This window comes from Mus pahari, chromosome 6 (assembly GCF_900095145.1).
Source record: "Mus pahari chromosome 6, PAHARI_EIJ_v1.1, whole genome shotgun sequence".
In the NCBI taxonomy this organism is placed as follows: domain Eukaryota; kingdom Metazoa; phylum Chordata; class Mammalia; order Rodentia; family Muridae; genus Mus; species Mus pahari.
The window spans coordinates 101,420,610-101,440,971 of NC_034595.1; the positions used below are offsets into that span (position 1 = coordinate 101,420,610).

The following is a 20,362-nucleotide window of genomic DNA, read 5'->3' on the forward strand; positions in this document are numbered from 1 at the left end:
AAAAAAAAAAAAAAAGAGTTGCAAATAGGTATGTACTGAATGTTGAGGCTAAAATAAATACTGCTACACAAAAAGGTCCAGCTAGGCCAAGATAAAAATGAAAAGGGGTGACTTTGTTCATTTGTTCATTTATGTTTTTGGTTTTTTTGAGTCAGGGTTTCTCTGTGTAGCATTGGCTGTGTTGGAACTTGCTCTTTAGACCAGCCTGGCCTTGAACTCAGGAATCCACCTGCCTCTGCCTCCCATTTGCTGGAATTAAAGGCCTATGCCACTACCACCCAGATAATAGTAGGTGATTTTTAGTAGCTCACTGTCATCAACAAATAGGTCATCCAGATCCTCTGTCCCAGTCACCAAATCAACAAAGAAACTTAAGAAATAAAACCGCACCACAGAGCAGATTGACTTGACAGGGATCTATGAAGCATTCCATCTGACAACAGCACGACAATCTTCTCATAAACAAACAGACCACATTTAGGTCAGTGGAGGAATCCTGGCAGTGCGAGAGAGGTTTAGGCAGCTTACAGCACTTGTTGCTCTCACAGAGGATCCAGATTTGATTTCCAGTCCCCACATAACACCTTACAACTGTCATAACTCCAGTTGAAAGGGACTGTTGCCAGGTAATCTTGTGCAGGTAGCAGGCATGCATGTGATATATGCACACATCCAGACAAAACACTTAAACATAGAAAATAAGTCTTCCAGTATATCTTGATACACAACCTCTGTTTGAAAATCAAAAGCTCATTATTTCCGAAAGCATACTCATAAACGTAGTAAAAATAGATCCCTTGTATAAACTACTAAAATGAAGCTAAGAACAGTTTAAGCAGGATCTGGCTCAGCTCTAAAAAGCACTTGCTGCTCTTATAGATGACCCAGGTTCAGGTCCCAGCATCCACAAGGTGGCTCACAACCACAACTTGAGTTCCAGGAGATCTGACACACTCCTCTGGCCTGCACAGACACTGGGCTAGCATGTGGTGCACAGAAAAAAATCACTAGGGATTGATTGATTGATTGATTGATTGATTATGCCAGTGATGAGTTTACCAAGAAAGGGATTCAAGAAAAAACATTGTAGCTTTTAAAAAATTGATTGGGCTGGGAGCTGGAGAGATGGCTCAGAGCACTAGCTGCTCTTCAAGAGGTCCTGAGTTCAATTCCCAGAAATCACATTGTGGTTCACAACCATCTGTAATGCCCTCTTCTGGTGTGTCTGAAGACAGTAACAGTGTATTCATATAAATTAAATTAATCTTTCAAATAAAATTGGGCTAGGTATATACTTCAGTGGTAGGGTATTAGATTAGCAACACATTGGCAGTGTGTTCAATCCCTAATGCCAAAGTAACAAAGAAAGCAGCACCCCCTGATTTGTTTCAGCTAGTACTTCATAACCGTCCAACCTGACTGCTTCATCTTTGAGTTAAGAGCCCTAGGAAATACTTTAGCCCGGCATGCCTGCCTTCTAGTCTCATGCTAGCACTTTATGATTGTGTTCATCCATAAGGTATTCACTTCCTGGAGTTTGTTCTGCATCTATTATGTGAAAGTGGTCATAGTTAACTCTGAAAGTGGTATTTTTTTTTTAAAGATTTATTTATTTATTATATGTAAGTACACTGTAGCTGTCTTCAGACACTCCATAAGTGTGAGTCAGATCTTGTTATGGATGGTTATGAGCCACCATGTGGTTGCTGGGATTTGAACTCCGGACCTTCAGAAGAGCAATCGGGTGCTCTTACCCACTGAGCCATCTCACCAGTCCAAAAGTGGTATTTTTGTAACTTCTTGATAATTATAGCAGTTGTTGCATATTTTCATTGACAAAGTACTATGTACTTTAATCTCATGAAAGATCTTTGTATAGGTTTTGGGATGAGCTACATAAGCATTTTCTTGGTTACTGTCATGTTTGAAAAGCCTTCAACAAAATAGCACAAAGCCCAGATCTTATTATTTCAGTAACTTTTGCCAGAAAACATAAACATCCCCAGATATTGAAAAAAATATTTAAAAGCCTGTAAATTCAGAGCTGGGTTCCATTCATGAACCTGACTAGGAAGTGTATCTTTGGTTCATAGTGTGAGGCATTTAGATCAGGCTTGCCGTTGGTCTCCAGGGAAGCCTGCTTGTGACCCTAAAGTCTCAAGGAGATAATATAAAAAGCAGACTCATGCCATATGTCAGAAACATATATAAGAAGTTTTAGGAGGGTGTACCTCAGTGCAAAATTGTGGAGGATGGCTGCGGGTAAACTGTCTGTGAATATTGAGCTTTGCTCTTAGAAATGACAGAACATTGAACGAACTATTTGCCACCGACTAAGATAAAAGAAACAGCAAGTGCTGCAGCCAACAGTGTCCAATACTAGTGTGATTGAGTATGGAGAGAAGCAGTCCTAAGGTGTTCTAGGACGCAGCTCTCTGGAGAGCCCTACTTGTAGCTGTCGTTTTCTTTTTCAAAATGGGGATGAGCTGGAAGAAAGAGTCAGTAGGTAGCCTGCTTGCCTTCTCCCTCAGGGGAGCTGGCACAAGCTGCCTGTCTTTGCCAACAACAAAATGTCAGGAAAACACACACAGGTGAAAGATCTGCCAGTCACCCGTTTTCCTCTTGAGGAGGAACAGGCCAGGATCCCTCCTGGGGTCAAAGGAAGAGGCTTGGGTTGCTTGCCGTCATTATCACCCAGGGCAGCTAGTGAGACCCAAACAATAATTTTGAAAATAAGATTTTCTTGAATTGGAGTAACTTTTTCCTGTGTGTCGCTCTATTGAGTTCTTTCACGTCCTCTATTGGAATTAGCCTCTTCTATGTGAAAGGGTTTCTTTGGTGCCCATCTCCATTTCAGCAGCTCTCTGCGCTGTTAGCTGCAGCAGGTCTAAGGAAATGCTCCTCTGCTCCGTCGCCCTGTTTTCATGTGTTGAGACAAAGGGAAACTATTTCAGATAAATCTGATTGTGTGCTCTCTCTCTGAACTTAGGAAATTTTACATGGCTGAGAGCACCTCTGAGCTTTAGGTGTCCTACCTCCTTGAATTCGAGGGTTGCTTGGCACATGTGGTACTCGGGATCAAACCAAGGACTTCATGCATATTGGGCAAGCACGCTTATAACTGAGTCTCATCTTCAGCCCTGTGGCTGAGGTATGCTGTATTATGCAGAAAATGTGTAGCTTCCTCAGCTTAGAGTTTGCTTTGTCTCACAGAATGGACCGAGGGCTCTGCACATGGGCCTGAGCACCAGGACCTGCGCTAAGATTCTGGAAGGACTCATGTTCTTTGAACAGATTTTAATTTTTCGACTCTCCATTCCATTTCTGAAACACAGTTGGTCCTGCCCTTTTTTCCAATCTTTTATGTTTTGAGGGAATTTTGTGATCTTTCTTTTTAAGTTATAACTAAATGGTGTAAAAATCATCTTTTAGTTTGCAGGTGGGAGTAACCTACTATTTCTTAATGACAAACAGTCGTTTGTGGGACATGAAAACTGGATGAGAAGACAGACTTGGTCTGCAGGGTTTTACCAGAACCTCCCTTGGCTGGTCTGTGGGCAGTGTGAGTGAGTAATTTGGACCTCAGTATCGCTATAGTGAGATGGACTTGTTTACATGGCTTTAGAAATCTTTCAAAATGAGTTTTGAATAGATTTAGTTTCATAGATAGCGCTGTGCGAGAATGAATCAGGGCACTTGAAATGGGGTTTTGTTTTGTTTTGTTTTTTCCCTGTATTCTGAGGTATTTATAGTGGATGGTCTTTAGGCATTTGGGGGGAGGGGCATATACATGCACGTTTGCTTAACTGAGGGGGTTAGTGTCAACCAACCATTATGGTTCATGCTAGGTTAGTGCTCTGCTGCTGAGTTTCCACCCCCAACCCCCACATCATCCATTTGAACCTTGTTGCTGTTTTTATTGTTCTAGTTCATTCTTGGAGACCTGGCTGGGCTCCTGTTAATTACCTTAGAGGATGCTGTTATTTAATCCCTTGGAGATTTGGGGGTTCTGTTTGCATGAAGCATGGCATTCCTTGTGTGCTGTATGAGTGCTGTCTCCATTGTGGCCATACCTATGTGGTCGGCTTGCTTGTTTAGTCTTTTTGTCAAATGCGTAGGGTTTTCAGAAAGACATGTGATTAGTTGCTTCTCCTAAGCACTGCCGCTGTGCTTCAAGTATGCTTCTGTTTCTGTGTTTAATTTCAGGTGCAGTCATTTGTACCTGTATCCTCATTCTTGTTCTTTGTTGAAAAAGTGGTTATTTAAAAACCTGACTTACTTAAAAAATAGAAAAGACAAAAGAAAACTTGCTGTTGTCTCCTGAGGACGGACGCTTCTGGCTTGGCTTGTGGAGCTCCCTGGTGTTGGCTGTCTGGAATCCCCTTTCTAAGGCCCCACTTCCCTGCACACTAGCTTGGTGTGCTAGGAGAAGCTGCAGACTCTGTTGGCTGGTCTTTATTTACGGAAACAGCAGGGTTGAGATTGATTGCGTTGTGGAGAGACAGTGTGTGGATGAGGGAGGGTCACAGCACATGCTCAGTCCTGTCAGTGTGAGGGAAGTTTCAGCGTTCTGCGTGAAGGCTTAGGTCATAGCACAAGCTCAGTGAGAGCTCTGTGAGGTCTCTCAGCCTGCATGTGCCTCCATTTTGAGTACTTAGAGTAGAAAAGGGCAGAGTTTTAGCAGTAAATAGAGGTGCAGGAATCCAGCTAGACTCACGAGAGCCTGTGTTAGTCATGGATGATCCATTCAGCCCCTGCAGGTAGGCGATCTTCCCTTGGCCTTACGGAGACATTGGCTTTGCTGCTCAAGCTCCTTCTGAAGATGTTTATGAATCATCTCGCCATTCATAGTGCATGTTCCTAAAGCCTTTGATTCAGCCAGCTGGCCATGCAGAGGTGGCATTGCAAAGCATAAAATCAGAGCTGTGCATGGGGTCTACCAGGAGATGAATTAAGCAAATGTACACGTGAAGCTTTGTGAGTCTCTACCCATGTCTCTACCCCTTTCCTTCACCTCTTCCTCTCTTCTGTGCCATTATAGCCTGGGTCTGCCCAGTGCGTTTTGTACAGCTTGTCTGTCTTCAAGACCTGCAGAGCAAACCTGCAGACTGCCTCATTAGCCATGTGCCTTGTAGAGATTGCTGGGCCACAGAATGGATCCCTTTGGCTGTTTTAGGAAGGGTGGTAGGTGGACAGCTATTGGTTGCTTTGAAGGTGGGTGGAACTTGTTTTGATTGAGAGCCTGTTTGCTAGAGCAAATTATAATTCCTGTGAGGTGACACATGAGGGGATAGCTGTGGATGATGATTGCAACTGTATCATCTTAGTGTGTTTTCAAAGGGCACTGTCATCACATCAGCTTCTCTTCTGTTCTTTCTGAAGGAGCACAGCCTTCTTTTTGGAGTTTGTGGCAATTTTCTTGCCAGCTTTGAGAGACTATAAACATTGACATCTATGTTAAAATTGAGTTCCACATACTTTTCTTTATTCTTGTATGTTAGTTTTTGCTTTGTGATGTATGTGTATTTTGTGTGATTTTTGCATTGAGTGGAAATGGAAAGGGATTGCTGCCAAAGAAGACAGAGGTATGGACAAGGTCATGTTTAGTACCTGTGGCTTGATGTCTGACCATGAAGTAGCCCTCTCTACCCAGGTGAAGTTGTCTTCTTCTTCTTCTTCTTCTTTTTTTTTTTTTTTAAACAAAACAAAACAAAACAAAAAAACCCTCCTGTTTGCAGTGTTTGCAGAGAGCCCAGCCCAGGTAGGGGCTGTTGCTGTGGTTTACTAGGAAGCCAATCAGGATAAGCAGATTTTGTGCAGTGGAATTCTTACTCAGACAGGGAATTAGAGAAGTTTGGGATTGCCTTGCTGCCTCTCATTTCCTCTCCCCTTTAGGGTTGGGAACAATTTAGAAATAAGTCAGGTTTTGTGCAGTTGTGAGGAATATAGAAAACACTCTAAGATAGAGCAATGTGAATCATCTTCTAGGGGGCAGGAGGAGTTCACTGTGTATTGATTCCAAGGAAGAAGACTCGTAAGGTCTTAGCTGGAAAGGGATCTTGTCTGAAGAGGCCTCTGCAGGGTTCAGCAGTGCTGACATTTACAGTATCCCTGAAGCATCAATTTGTATCCTTGTGTGCTTAATTGTAGGGTTTGAACTGAAGAGATGCTGTGTAGAGAAGTGATGTAGTGTTAGGGTCTTAGTTGATATTTCTGTGTTTGATTCCCATTCCTGTGAGGGCCACTTTCTTTTATGACTGTGTACATCTGAACATTATGTTTGGAAGTTTGGGATTAATACCCAGTGTTGCCCACCGTGTATAATACTGCTTCTGGAACCAGTGCATATGCCTGAGTGTTTGGGAGAATGCTGATTTGTTGTCGTTGTCGTTGTGGTTGTAAGGACTTTACTTCCTCTTCCTTTTTAGTGTAAACTTTGAAAGTTGAGGCCACCTGTTTGGCTGGCTGGCTGCTCAGCTTTCACGGTGTTTTGGTATAGCCACCTGCTTTGATAGGAAGCTTTGTAGTTCCTGGCTGTGCTGTGTGGGTGACCTCTGGGTTTCAGAGTTGATTTTACATGCATTAAAATCAGCAACACTGTTTTCTGTATTTATGCATTTGTTCTTTCTTCTCCTGTCTTGAGAAAATACATTTTTGGGAAAGTTGCTTCTGAATGTGTCTCTTGTCCGGGGTTCTGGGGCATGTCTGGAGGTGAAGGGTAGCATTGCAGTTATTCCTGGTTGCTGAGGGCCTCTGTGCAGGTTGATCAGTAGATAATGCTGGCCAGCTTGGCTCATCCCCCACTGGCTGCACTTGGGACTCTCGGGAAATATGAGGAAACATAGGAGGATGGACTTCATGGAGAATGGACAGTTCTCAGATCTTTTTATTTTAGTATAGAATAAAGTTTACTCAGGCCATGGGGAGGGGAGTTAAGATGGGAGTAGAGGCAGAGAAAGAGAGAGTAGAGAAGTAGAGGCTGTCCATGAGCACGTGTAGGGGTGGGGGGTGGGGGTGGGGAAGGAGCATGGGGCAGAGCAGGAGGGGAGGGAAGAGCAAGAGAGGAGCAAGAGCTGGACTCTTGACTGAGAATTTGAGTGAAGCCGTGCATTTCAAGTGTGAGCAGCCTGGACACACGTGCGTGTGCGTTTGTGTATGTCACTGTTGCCACTTCTTAATGCCTTCTGCTTCCAGTCCCATCTTTCAGGCAGACTCCCTGGCTGAGGCTGCTCTGAGCTGCACATCTTCCTCCCAAATTCACTTTTTCTTTTCTACTTTGCTTTTTGCCTATACTGAGCCATGTTCTATTTACCAAAAACACACTTGTTCTAAGCCTGTGAAAGATGTTGGATGGGGTAAGGCAGGAAACACCAGCTGAAGGAAGACTTTAGAGGCACGTGCTCATGAGTCTTTGGGAAAGCCCACGTGGTTGGTAATCTTCAGAATCATAAGTTTCTGATCCAGGTGCCACAGGTGCTTCCGTATATGTTTAAAATAAGAGTGTGCACTATCTTACTGACACACAGGCAAACTGTTATTTAACTCAGCTGGGCTAAAGGTCGTTCCTGTTAGCATTCTTTGAAATATACATTTATTTGTGGTTATGTGATTATCTTTTCTGTTGGGCGGGGGTCAATTCTTCCTTTTTTTAAAAAAAAAAAAAGAATTATTTCCTGGAACTTGCTCTGTAGACCAGGCTGGCCTCAGACTCCTAGAGGTCCACCTGCCTCTGCCTCCTGAGTGCTGGGATTGAAGACGTGCACCACCACCACCCAGCCATTTAGTCTTATAACCTCCATTCCCAGTTTAGGACTGGGCAAATGCATCACCTTGTGGGAATAAGAGGGATTGAGATAGGGTTTCATTATGCAGTACCGGTTGACCTAGTGCTAGGGCGGCAGGTATGTACCACCATGCTTGACACAAACGGATCTTTGACATAAATATGTTTAAATGGGTGTAGAGGCATAGACCTTTAATCCAGTCAGCAATACATAGTTAGGCCCTGTATCCAAAAAAAAAAAAAAAAAAAAAAAAAAAAAAAAAACCAAAAAACTGCAACCACAAACCAAAATGTGTTGAGTAAATGACTGATGTCAGGAGTAAGAGAAGTGACTAGATCTGAAGCCAGATGGTGTTACTATTCCACATACTCAGTGGACTGGACCAGGTGCTCGTGTGCTCTGAGCTCGGCTTCCAATGGGCCTGATCTCTGTAAAGATGATGAGAACAATGCAGAGTGCTTGTGTGCTGTCATGACTCCAAGTCCTCATCTCCAGTTTCTTGCACATGTGTTCAGTAGCAGAACAACATTAGGAATTGTCTTGGTTGTTTGTAACCAGCTGTCCACACTTGACCAGTCTACCTCCTCCTTGCTCTTTTTAAATGTTTATCTTTGGTCCTCTTGAATAAAACTATTTTTCCCTCTACTGTGAAGGTTGAACCCACAACCCGACAGCTTGTTGGTAGCTAAACGTTCTACCATTAAGTTGTATACTCTGTCTTCATTGTATTTTGAAATAGGATCTCACTACGTTGCCCAGACTGGCCTTAAACCTGGCAGTTTCAGCCTACTTCATAGCTGGGATTGCAATCATATACTGCCTTTCTAGGTCCTGAAATTTCGTTTTTACTTTTTTCCTTCTTTTACTTTATGTTTATTAGTGATTTGCCCATGTGTATGTCTGTGTACCACAAGCTTTCCTGGTGCCTGAGTTCACCAGAAGAGGGCATTTGATCCCCTAGAACTGGAATTACAGGTGGCGATGAGCCACCATATGGTTGGTAGGAATTGAACCTAGGTCCATTAGAAGAGCAGTTAGTGCTTTTAATTGCTTAGCCATCTCTCTGGCCCCTTTGTTTTTAAAGAAGACCTCCTTCTATATCTGGTAACATTTGGTGTTTCTATTCTTCACCCTGCCCAGTATGGTTACACAGATGAGGAAGATAATTGATGCCTTTTGCCTCTTTGCCCACCATATTCACAGTACTACAATAAGGAGTTCTTATGCAATGGCCTGGACTTTGAGCGTTTCAGACTCTTCCAGTGGGGCAGAGAGACCTTGGAAGTGTGCTGTAGCCCTTTCTTACTGGCTCTGTCTTCTCTCTCTGGGAGTGCTGTCAGGCTTCTTATGTCGTTTGATTTCAGTGCATGGAAAGTCCTGTCTTAGCTTAGGAGATCAACTCAATTCTGCAGGACAACTGTTACATTTGGTATGCATATGTATCCATATACACTTTTGCTAAGCTGTGGTTTTTAAAGTCATTTGTGTTTGTGCAGAAGATGAAGACAGTAAAGTCTAGGAAGAGCCTGGAGTGGGGCAGAGATAGAGAGAGTTGCCAGGTGCCCTGGGCAGACCATTGAATGGAAGGCAAGAGAGGAAGGCAGTGAGCAAGGCGTCGCAGCACCTGAGAGCAGCTCCTTCTCCTCTGCTGCCTACATAGTCTTCCTTCCAAGTAGCAAGTAAATGCTTCTTCCCCTCCTTTTACCGGAACCCAGCTCTCCCAGCAGTGGGCTCAGCCTCCTGAGTGCTAGAACCTCAGCCTTGTGCCACCGCACCCAGTTCTAACATTGTTTTCAACCTGTTTCTCTGTCATGAGATGGTCTTGAGTGAAAGGTATTTATGGTTCTTCTCAGGGTAGATAGAATTTGTTACTCATTAGCTAATGTCTGGACACTGGACTATAGTCTGGAGAAGCCTGTGGGAGAATTGCTTCTGTAATTAATTGCTGTGACTTTTTGAGAGAGTAGAGTAGCCTTTACTTCCTCAGGCGTGGCTCTCTCCTGCAGAGCTGTAAGACTGTCAAAAGCTTCTGAGGAGCTCACTCAGAGGAACTTATGCTGTGCTTCCAGCTTTGCAGCACGCCTGTGTTGACTCCATGCCTGTGGTTGTGGGTTGTTCTCCATACTTTACTGTTTTTGAGTGAAAGCTGAACTTTGTTCCTGTTATAGTTTGTCAGACCTGTTCTTGGATTGATTTTGCTTGGAAGATTAGCCTTCTGTCCCCAGTGACTTTTACCTTGGAATAAAGCCAATAGTTGCTATCTATAGCTAAGACATGCTTGATTTAGAATATTAGAGTCATTGTTCATTCAAAAAAATATGTATTAGTGTCCAACCTCTTTAGACACCAGGGAATGCAAATCAAAACTACATTGAGATTCTGTCTCATTTCAGTCAGAGACTGTCATTAAGAAAGCAAATTAGGGAAAAACTGGGCAGTGGTGGCGTACACCTTTAATCCCAGCACTTGGGAGGCAGAGGCAGGTGGATTTCTGAGTTCAAGGCCAGCCTGGTCTACAAAGTGAGTTCCAGGACAGCCAGGGCTACACAGAGAAACCCTGTGTCAAAAAAACAAAAAAAAAAAAAAAANAAAAAAAAACAAAAAAAGGCAAATTAGGGGTGTGGGGTGGAGAAGGTTGCCAGACAGATGGAACAGTGGTCAAGTGCACTCACTGCCCTTCCAGAGGCTCTGGGACTTAGTTTCCCATACCCACATGGTAGTTTACAACCATCCATAACCCCAATTCCAAGGAAGCCAATGCCTTTCTGACCTCCCTGAGCACCAGGCATGCATGTGGTGCATGGACATACATATAAGCAAAACATTTTTACACATAAAATAAATAAATCTAAAAAGGAAACTAATAGGGGCCTGGAGAAGAAGACTCAGCAATTATTGCTCTGATAGAGGTCTGAAGTTTTGATTCCCAGCATCCATGTCCCGTGGCACATAATTCCCTATAACCCGCGATCTGTGAGATCTGAACACTACCTGGCCACTGCAGTCACTGACTGCACTGTACAGGTGCACACATACACTTTAAAGGAAATCAGAATGTCTTTGAAGGGGAAGTGGACAGAAAGGAACACTCACACATTGTTTCTAGTGATATAAAATGGTGTAGCCACTATGGAGATGAGTTACAGGTGTTCCTCAAGAAACCCAAAGGTAACCCACCATACCACTCCCAGGCTCATCTACCAAAGGAGTCACCACGCCAGAGATGCTCTGTATCCAGGGTTATGGCAGTACTGTTCTCAGTAGCCATGTGTGGAGAGCCTAGGTTCTCACTCACATAGAAACAGAGGGTTATTCAACTATAAGGAAGTGTGAACGTAAATGGATGAAACTGCAGGATCAGCCTTTTAAGTAAAACAACCTTGACTGAAAAATAAGAATTATATGTTTCTTCTCCTAGATTAAAAAGTGACATGAAATGGAGGGCAGACTGCTTGGGAAAACAGCACATGGGGAGGGGGAGAAGTACACATAGCACACATAGCAAAAATGCACACTTACTACATGCCAGTCAAAGCTTAAAATGTGCATTGGTAAGAGCCAGTCTGCTCTTAGACATAGTAGGGAGCTAAAAGTAGGCTTGGTTCCTGTCTTCATGGTGGTTTTTCTCTTCAGAACAGGGCTGTCATTTGTATGATTTGTAACTGTTCCAAAAAGTCATGACTGATAGTCATGGCTGCAGTGACGTTTGCAGATTTGTCCTGTTGTAACTGATGGCCATCACATCATGCTAAGAATAGCAGTGACTGTCCAGCCGGCCTCTGTCTAGTTCATACCATAGCTGCAGCCGTAGTTATTTGCCCTTAAGGGCTGAGGACTGGGGCGCGGGGGGTGGGGGGGATCATTGTCTAGAGTACATGTGAAACTAAAGTTGAATTGGGTCATTGTCTTGTTTGTGGAGTGCAGAATACTTGGTACTGTGTAGTAAATATCCACAGTGCTGCTTCCTCCTTCCCTTTCTCTGGGATGATGAAATGATCCTGTCCATTCTCAGGCCAGCCCTGGGGTGGTGCAGGCCTGAGGGACCATGTCAGAAGAAGCCTCTCTGGCTGGTGGTTTCTGCCTTGCCTCCTGGCAAAGACTCTTCTCCCTTTTTGAAATTCAGATGCAAGCTTTCTGCCTCTTTCTGTCCACTCCCTGTTTACTTCTTAGACTAAACTGTTTCCATGGTAACAGGTTACTTTTCAAAGGGAACATCTTGTCATTTTATTTAATCCACTGCAGCTGAAGAGAGCTGAAATATTAAGTTGTAGTTGCTATGGATACTGCTTTGTTACATCAGTTTCTTTTTGATCAGTTTTCATATACAATGAGTTCTTTTTTCTTTTGATACTACAAAAATAAACACAATGACTTACCATCATCATTGTTATTTAGCTTCTGCAACTGGTTAGTTTTTCATATCCCAACCAAAGATTTGTAGAATACTAGAGGTTGAGAGTCAGCTATATTTCAAAACATAATTTATATTAGCTATACAGAGAAATTATCTGTGCTAGGAGGGACAATGGTAGTTTTTAAATAGAATGAACACAGATATACATATTAAGTTGGATCCATAGTATTTTGGTGTTTCAAATCACAGAGGTTCCTAGGAAGTAGAAAATGAAAGGAGTCGCAAGTACAATGGAACTGGCCTATGATCTCTGGAAGGCAAAGCCAGAGGATTGTCAGTTTGAGTCCAGTGTGGACTACATAGGAACATGTAGTCACACACACACACACACACACACACACACACACACACACACCCCACTGTCTCTCATAGACTCAACACACGCTCACTCATTCACTCGCAAGGAGACACACTTTCTGGGGTTTCTTGTCATTCTTTTAAATTAGATGACTTGGAGTTAGTTGATTTTTCTGGCCTTTTCTAAGACAAAGTTTATCTGTGTAGCCTTGGCTGCCGTAGAACTCAGGGTTCCACCTACCTCTGCCTCCTGATTAAAGGCTGGGATTAAAGGCTTTCACCACTACTTCCAACATCCTCCAACCGTGGAGTAGATTGTTAATTGACTCTGGAACAGTGACTGGCTCAGTTCTTTGTCTAGACCTGGAGGCTGTTTCTGTTACTCAGCCTCTCTCATGTCTGCCTTTCTTTCCTTTTTCAGCCTATTTGTAGCCCATCTGTTGACTTTTTAAAAACTGTCGCTCCTGCCTTGGAGTAGTGGTACACACCTTTAATCTCAGCACCCGGAAAGCAGAGGCAGGTGATCTCTGAGTTTGAGGCCATCTGGTCTACAGAGAGAGTTTCAGGACAGCATGGACTACACAGAGAAACCCTGTCTCAAACAAACAAACAAACAAACATAGAACCACAAGCAGAAGAGCATGCAAGTGTAGGAGGAAGTTTCTGCCTGTCTCTGTGTGCGCGTGCGTGCCCTGGAGCACATATCTGTGCTCCTACATCAGGATGCAAGTGTTGTTTCTTCTGAGCTCTCAGTCCTGCTGCCCTTGCCCTAGGTAGTTCTATCCCTCCCTCCCCATCCCAGCACCTACAGCCAATGAGCTTTTCTCCTGGTCAAGAAAGTTACAATAATGTTATTCTTTGTATGTAATTGGGGTTCTTTTTAAGTTTTAAAATTAACTTTACACACGTGTAGATCAGAGTTGGGTCTCCTTCTATCATGTCTTCCAATTCATGTCATCAAGCTTGGTTGCATGTCCCTTTATCCCCTGAGCCATTCTGCAGGCCCCTCACTTAAATTTTTTTTCAAATTACTTTGTATGTGTGTGTGTACATTCCATGATGCATAGGTGGAGGCTAGAGGACAAGTTTCCAGAATTGATTTTCTCCTTGTATCATGTGACAGTTCAGAAGATTATTAATAAGTGTTTATGTTCACATTGTACACCAGCTTTCCTGTGGGAACTTAAATTGGCAGTAGGTGCTTGCCATTCCAGCAATAAAGCAAGTCAGGAACCCAAAATATCGCACACAGTCTTTAAAATATCAACTATTATTGGATCTTGGTGTGGTACTAGAACAATGGTAAACATCGTGGCGGCTCTCATAGGTCTTGAGTTTGAGGCTAGGTATTGAGACACTGCCTCAAAAAGTAATCATTGCTGGCCTATAACTTACCATGCAGACTTTGATAGCCTTGAACTCACAGAGCTCTGCCTGCTTCTCCTAAATAAGTGGGATTGTAGGTAGATCGCACAACCATAAAATAGCACAGACATTCTAGAATAGGCTAAAGACGGAGCTATAAATCCAAGTCACCAGAGAAGCTGTGGTTTAGGCTGAGGTACAATAGGAGCTCCTTGCATACAGAAAGCATTTGAAAAGTCTGTGGCAAGACTGTGGCAGCCTAGTTTGGTCATGGCTGTCTAGGAAATAGAAATGAACAAGTTAGTGTGGAAAGAGTGGCTATTATGCCAAGGGAAAAAGCAAGCACGTTGGTTTGGTGTGGTGGTGTACACTCTAGAGTCTGGGCAGGCAGATCTCTTGAGTTTCAGGCCAGCCTCATCTACACAGTAAACTGTAGCTGAGCTGAGATTACACAGAGAAACCTTGTCTCCCAGAACCAAAACCAAAACCAAACCAAACCAAGTAGTTAGTTTTAGAAAGTTGTGACTTGGTCTGTTGAATTCTCAGCATGGTTCTTGAAGCAGTTATTCTCTGCATAAACCTACCTGAATAGTCCACCTACAAGCTTCTGTGTCAAAAAGGAAAGCAGATGCCTACCCTAACAAAATGAGTTTTTTGTGTGAGTGTGTCAGCATCATAACCTTTCTAGTCAACCCGCTTCTGTGAGCTGTTGGTGTTTTATTTCCCCTTGAAAATGCCCACCTTCTTTCTTGCCGCCTCCTTCAGAGGCATCCAGTTTACTCCAGGCTGAGTGACTTGGCTGTGTGTGCCAGAGGTAGGGGGCACACAGGATAACAAAACAACAACAAATGAACAACTTTGCCACCTCAGGCAGGCATTGGTTGAGCTTTGGGAGGTGTACATCTTGTTTACACATTAGCACATTGTTGTAGCACACAAAGTTCACACTGGAGAAACACAGGATGGAGACACAACAGTTGTCAAAAATTACCATTTATGTAGGGCCATGGTTATTGCTAGCCTGTGCAGTATGCAGCTGGTTGGACATTGGAAACCTGGCTGTTTTCCTTAACTTCTTGTAGTATTTTTGTGAAGTTTCTTCTGGAATGGGATATCTTATGTTTATGATAATGGTATCTGGCTCTTTTCTGGCTGGGGGATGGATGCCACCTCCCTGGCAGGCCATTCTAAGAATCTTACTACTGGGACTACATTTTTGTGTTATTTTTGCTGTCCTCTTCCCCCTTTGTCATTGCTACTGCTGACCTCCCTAATCCCACCACCAAATAGTTCTCTTGATGAGAATGTTTGTTGGAGTTTAAGAAAAAAGGGAGACAGGTCCTGTAGCTCCGTTGGTCAAGTGCTTGCCTGTATACATGGTTCCTGAGTCTGGTCCTCAGGATACTGAGCGTGGTGAGACATGCTGTGGTTTTGTTCATTGTTCAGTTGGTTGGTTTTTGAGACTTTTCTCTGTGCAGTCCTGGAACTCACTCTATAGATCGATCATGCAAACTCACAGAGGTCCCCCTGCCTCTGCCTTCTAAGTGAGTGCTGGGATTAAAGGTCTAAGTCACCACCACTCACACGGGTAATCTCAGCCCCCAGGAAGAAAGGAAAGAGCAGAAGTTCAGACTCATCCTGATCTGTAGAGTGAGAGCAAGGAGGATAGCCAGGGCTTCCTGGAGAGCTCCTGCCTCACATGTGCTAGAGGTAGAAGACAGAGACTGCAGTCAGTCAGAAATAGCGAGAGACTGGCCCTTTATGATGTCTCTGGGGCTGGAGACAAGGCTCAGCAGTTAAGAGCACTGGCTGCTCTTCCAGAGGTCCCAGGGTCAATTCCAAGCACCCACGTGGTAGCTCGCAATGTCTGTCGCTTCAGTTCCATGGCCATCTGATGCCCTCTTCTGTCCTCCATGGACAGGAGTACACACAGAAGTAAATAAATAAGTAGTGATGACAAAAAGGTGTCTTTTATCTACTTGAAGTGAGTTTAGTTCCCTTGAAAAAAAACTTCAAATATTTATGTTAGAACAATTGTGTTAACCTTCTGTTCTCTTCACTACAGGAGGCTGAATAGTACCCAAGGGGAAATTCGAGTTGGTCCTAGCCACCAGGTAAAATATTTTACTAACTTAATAGCTTTTTATTTCCTGTTTTTTTTTTTTTTTTTTCCCAGTTGCATCTTTATTCTTTTGAACAGCATCTTAAGAATGGTTATTGATGTGGAGAATTTTCTATTTTTAAATCCAGAGTTATAGGTTTTGTGTGTGCCCCCCCCCGTGTGTGTGTGTGTGTGTGTGTGTGTGTGTGTGTGTGTGTGTGTGTGTCTGTCTGTCTGTCTGTCTGTCTGTCTCTGCCCGTGTGTGTAGCCAGATGACACTCTCAATTCTGCCCTATCCCTCTCTACATTGTCCCTTTGAGACCATTTTTCACTGGCCCTGTAGTTAAGCGGATGGCCAGCAGGCTGCCCCAATTCCCTTACCCTGTCCCTGCTACAGGTGCAGCAGCCACACCTGGCTCTGTGTGGCTCCTGGGATCTGAAGTGAGGCCTCCATGCTTATGTAGTAAGTGTGCTCTCTCTTCCCATCCTGAAGGTTTTGATTTTGTTGATTTTGAGACAGTGTACTGCTCTGTAGCCAAGACTGGCTTTAAGCTGTTTGTAGCATAGACTAGACTTGCACTTCCAATCCCTCTGCCTCTGTCTCCTCAGTGCACTGCATCCAGCTTCAGGGGTCTTTCCTCCTGGCCAATCTACCAAGTATTAAAACATTAAAAGCAACCATGAGAAGATGGGGACAACAGATAGGAAGAAAGTGAGGATAGTCTGGAATGTGTGTGCTCGGCCTTCAGTTTTATGGAGTGTTATAATGAAACCCATAATTTTCTACCATAACCTAAAAGTCCATAATAAGGAAAGAAAGAACAATTTTTATATATATTTACTTTATTTATATGACTACATTGTAGCTGTCTTCAGACACACCAGAATTGGACATCAGATCCCGTTACAGATGGTTGTGAGCCAACATGTGTTTGCTAGGAACTAAACTCAGGACCTCTGGAAGATTAGTCAGTGTTCTTAACCGCTGAGCAAATGTTTAATTTTGTGGGTGCTGCATGTATTTCACTGTTTCTTTATCTATTCATCCATTGATGAACATTGAGTCACTGTACAGTATAATTCAAAAATAATTCAAAAAGCTAGGTTCTTGGTTAAGAGCATATACTGTTCTTCCGGAGGACCCAGGTTCAGTTGCCTGGCATCCACTTGGTGGCTAGCAACCATCTATAACTCTAGTTCTAGGGGATTTGATACCCTTTTCTGGTTTCTGTAGGCACCAGGCTCACATATGCTACATATGCATGCATACTGGTAAAGTACTCATACATATGAAATAAAAATAAGCAACATTTTATTAAAATGAAGACTGAGAGTGTTGCTCAGTGGTGGAGCACTTTGCCTCTAGGTTCCATTCCCACCACCACTAGGAAGAAGGAGAATATTCTAAACACTCTTTCCTTCCGAGGGTCAAGAGGCTGGTACTGTTCAGCTGGATCTTGGGTGAGCTGTGCTCTCTGGCATGCATTTGGTGCACTAAGGTTCCTCTGCTTAGGGTTCTGGTACCAGTTAGGAAGCTCTGATGGGGAGCACTCTGGCCACTACAGATGTTCAAACCTTCTGCAGGGCCATCCGTCAGTCCCAGCATGCTCTTCTGTGAGCATTGCTGACATTCTCATGCTTCTAGTCTGTTCTCCACAGGTGGGAACTGCGTTCAGTGCTTTTGACATGGACATTTGTTGAGTCATGTACCTGTTGCTAAGTCCCAGGGGAAATGGGCTTATCGTGATGACTCTGGACTGTCACTTTAGTGAGCTGTGTGTTGGGGAGATAGCCAGTATGCTTGAAATTAGAGGTCACAGCAGTCCTTGTGGCCATAAAGGATTTAGGTGTCTCCTAATTGTTCTGTTACTGTTGTTGTTGTTGTTGGTTGGTTGGTTGGTTTTGGTTTTGGTTAGCTTTTCAATATCTTTATATGCCACATACATTTCTTCAGAACTTATTTTAACTCTCTGATGAGAGAAAAGTAAAAAAATTAATGACATATTTATCAAAATGCAGAAACCAACAGAGGGATAGTGTTTCTAGATGTTTCTCAGTTTATAGCAAAGGCAGAAATACACAATAGCAGGACCTTTAATTTTGATCTTGTTAAAGGATAGTCTTCCCAGATTGGGCTGTTAGGTGGGAGTCCTGGTAGGCTCCTGATCAGGACTGGCTCTGGACTGTGGATTTGTCACAATGGTGCCCACAGGCAGTTATAAGGTACCTGAAGTGGGTTTTGTGAACCAAACTTGAGCCCTTTGTTTGATTTTGGGGGTGGATAGCTTATCAATATGTAGCCTAGATTGGCTCTGCCTTCTGAATGCTGAAATTACAGGCATGTACTATTGTACTAGAAATCATCCTGGGGTGTGGGTTTTTTTTCCTATTTACAGTGATTGTGCATGTGTGTACATGCATGCGTGCATGCCTGTGTCCATCAGAGGACAACTTGGAGGAATAGATTTTTTTTCCTTGTACTGCACAGGTCCCAAGGATCAAACAAGGTTGTTCTTCTTGGCCACAGGTCTCTTTACCCTGCAGCTGTGACCCAGGACCCAGTTCTCGCTCATCACACTTTCTCTTTTCCCCTTGTGCTGTACTTTCTACACACTTTCTCTTCCTCAGTTTGTTTCCAGGGTTGCAGGATCTACATACTAGACTTTGACTTAAGATTTATTTCCTACCCTGACAGAAATGGTGATTGCTAGGGTAGGATGTACCTCAAACCAGAACGAAGCAGATTTGGTTGACTTGGGTTCGTGCACTTTCATTTAAATCAAATGCATATTTATTATCAGATCTGAAAAAAATTTTTTTTAAAGAAAAGTTTTGGAGTACCAAAATCAGATTACCGTCTGTCTTAATTCGGGTTTTACTGCTGTGAACAGACACCATGACTAAGGCAACTCTTATAAAGACAATATTTAAGTGGGACTGGCTTACAGGTTCAGAGGTTCAGTCCATTATCACCAAGGCAGGAACATGGCAACATCCAGGCAGGCATAGTGCAGGAGAAGCTGAGAGTTCTACATCTTCATCTGAAGGCTGCTAGCAGACTACTAGCTTCCAGGAAGCTAGGACGAGGGCCTTAAAGCCCACACCCACAGTGACACACCTACTCTAACAGGGCCACACTTTCTAATAGTGCCATTCCCTGGGCTAAGCGTATACAAACCATCAACCTTCTTAAAGTTTTTGCTTTTTTTCTAGGGTAGATAATAACATATACAAAAGTAGGAACAGAGGCAGTCCTCCTCGGCGTCACTGAGCTTTGCAGAGTTAGCAAGGCTTTTGTCTGCTCCTCCTCAGGCTGCTCCTACTCTTGATCATTGAAATGCATCACAGATCCAGTGTTTTAATTACAAATAGTGCAATGATAAAGAAGTCTTCTTATAAAAGACATAATTATTATATTTTATACCAAATCAAATCAAGTCAATAATACCTTGGGGTTGAGAGATACTTGCCATTTGACTGGCAAGTTGGCTGGAGCCTGGTCACCTAGTAATCCTGCCCCTACATGGTGGAAGGAGAGAACTGACCCCTGCATGTAACCTGTGGGACACTGCCACCCTCACCAACACAAAAACAAATGAGTTTAGTTAAAAACAAACACACACACACAATACCTGCCCTGTAAACATGGGAACCAGAGTTCATTATGAACTCTAGAACCCATGAAAATGTCAAGTAAGTGTGGTGTTCTACCTGTAACTCCTGCAGGAGAATGTAGGTTAGTCATAATGGCAAGCTCTGGGTTTGATTGAGAGACCCTGTCTCAATCAATAAAATCGAAGAGCAATTGAGGATGATTTTCTACATCAGCCTTAGGCATCTCTGCCTGTTCTCCCACAAACACACGTGCCCACTCGTGCAATAAAATGCATACCTATAGATGCACATCACATGTACAGAAGACAATGAAACAGTCATTTCTTTTTTAAAATATTTGCTTTCAATTTAGAGTTCTGTGTGTATGCTTCTGTCTTTGGGGACTCATGTATGTGAGTATAGTTGCCCCAAGAGATCAGAAGAGGACATTGAATTCTTCTGGATTTTGAATTACAGTTATTTGTGGACTGCCTGGTGTGGGTGCACAATTATATATAATGGGGTGAGGGAATGCCCTGGTGTAATTGGTGTAAACTGCGGGGGTGGGGGTGGGGGTAAGGGAGAGGAGTAAGGGCCTAGAGAAGGGACAGAGGCTGAGAAGTGGACATAAAGATAGGCGACAGGTACAGGTCAAGGTAAAACCATGAGCGCAGAGAAGAGGCAGGGGTGGTGCAAGGAAGGACAAAAAAATGAGAGAGAGAGAATGCTGGGGTGGATGGGAGAACACAAGAAGGAAGGAAGGAAGGAAGGAAGGAAGGAAGGAAGGAAGGAAGGAAGGAAGGAAGG

At 43.4% G+C, this 20,362-nt stretch overlaps 1 protein-coding gene across 10 annotated transcripts in view; it reads left to right on the forward strand.

Annotated features, from left to right (window-relative positions):
- The window catches only part of Rere (arginine-glutamic acid dipeptide repeats), a 330,953-nt gene that overhangs the window by 194,363 nt on the left and 116,228 nt on the right, over positions 1-20,362 (forward strand). For 9 of the 10 annotated variants that reach the window (XM_029540314.1, XM_029540318.1, XM_029540316.1 and 6 more), the window contains one exon: positions 15,926-15,974. In XM_029540314.1, coding sequence (XP_029396174.1) covers positions 15,926-15,974 — 49 coding nt within the window. Of the gene's footprint in view, positions 1-4,450; positions 4,761-15,925; positions 15,975-20,362 lie in introns of those variants that run through there. The other variant, XM_029540321.1, reaches the window with a different exon arrangement.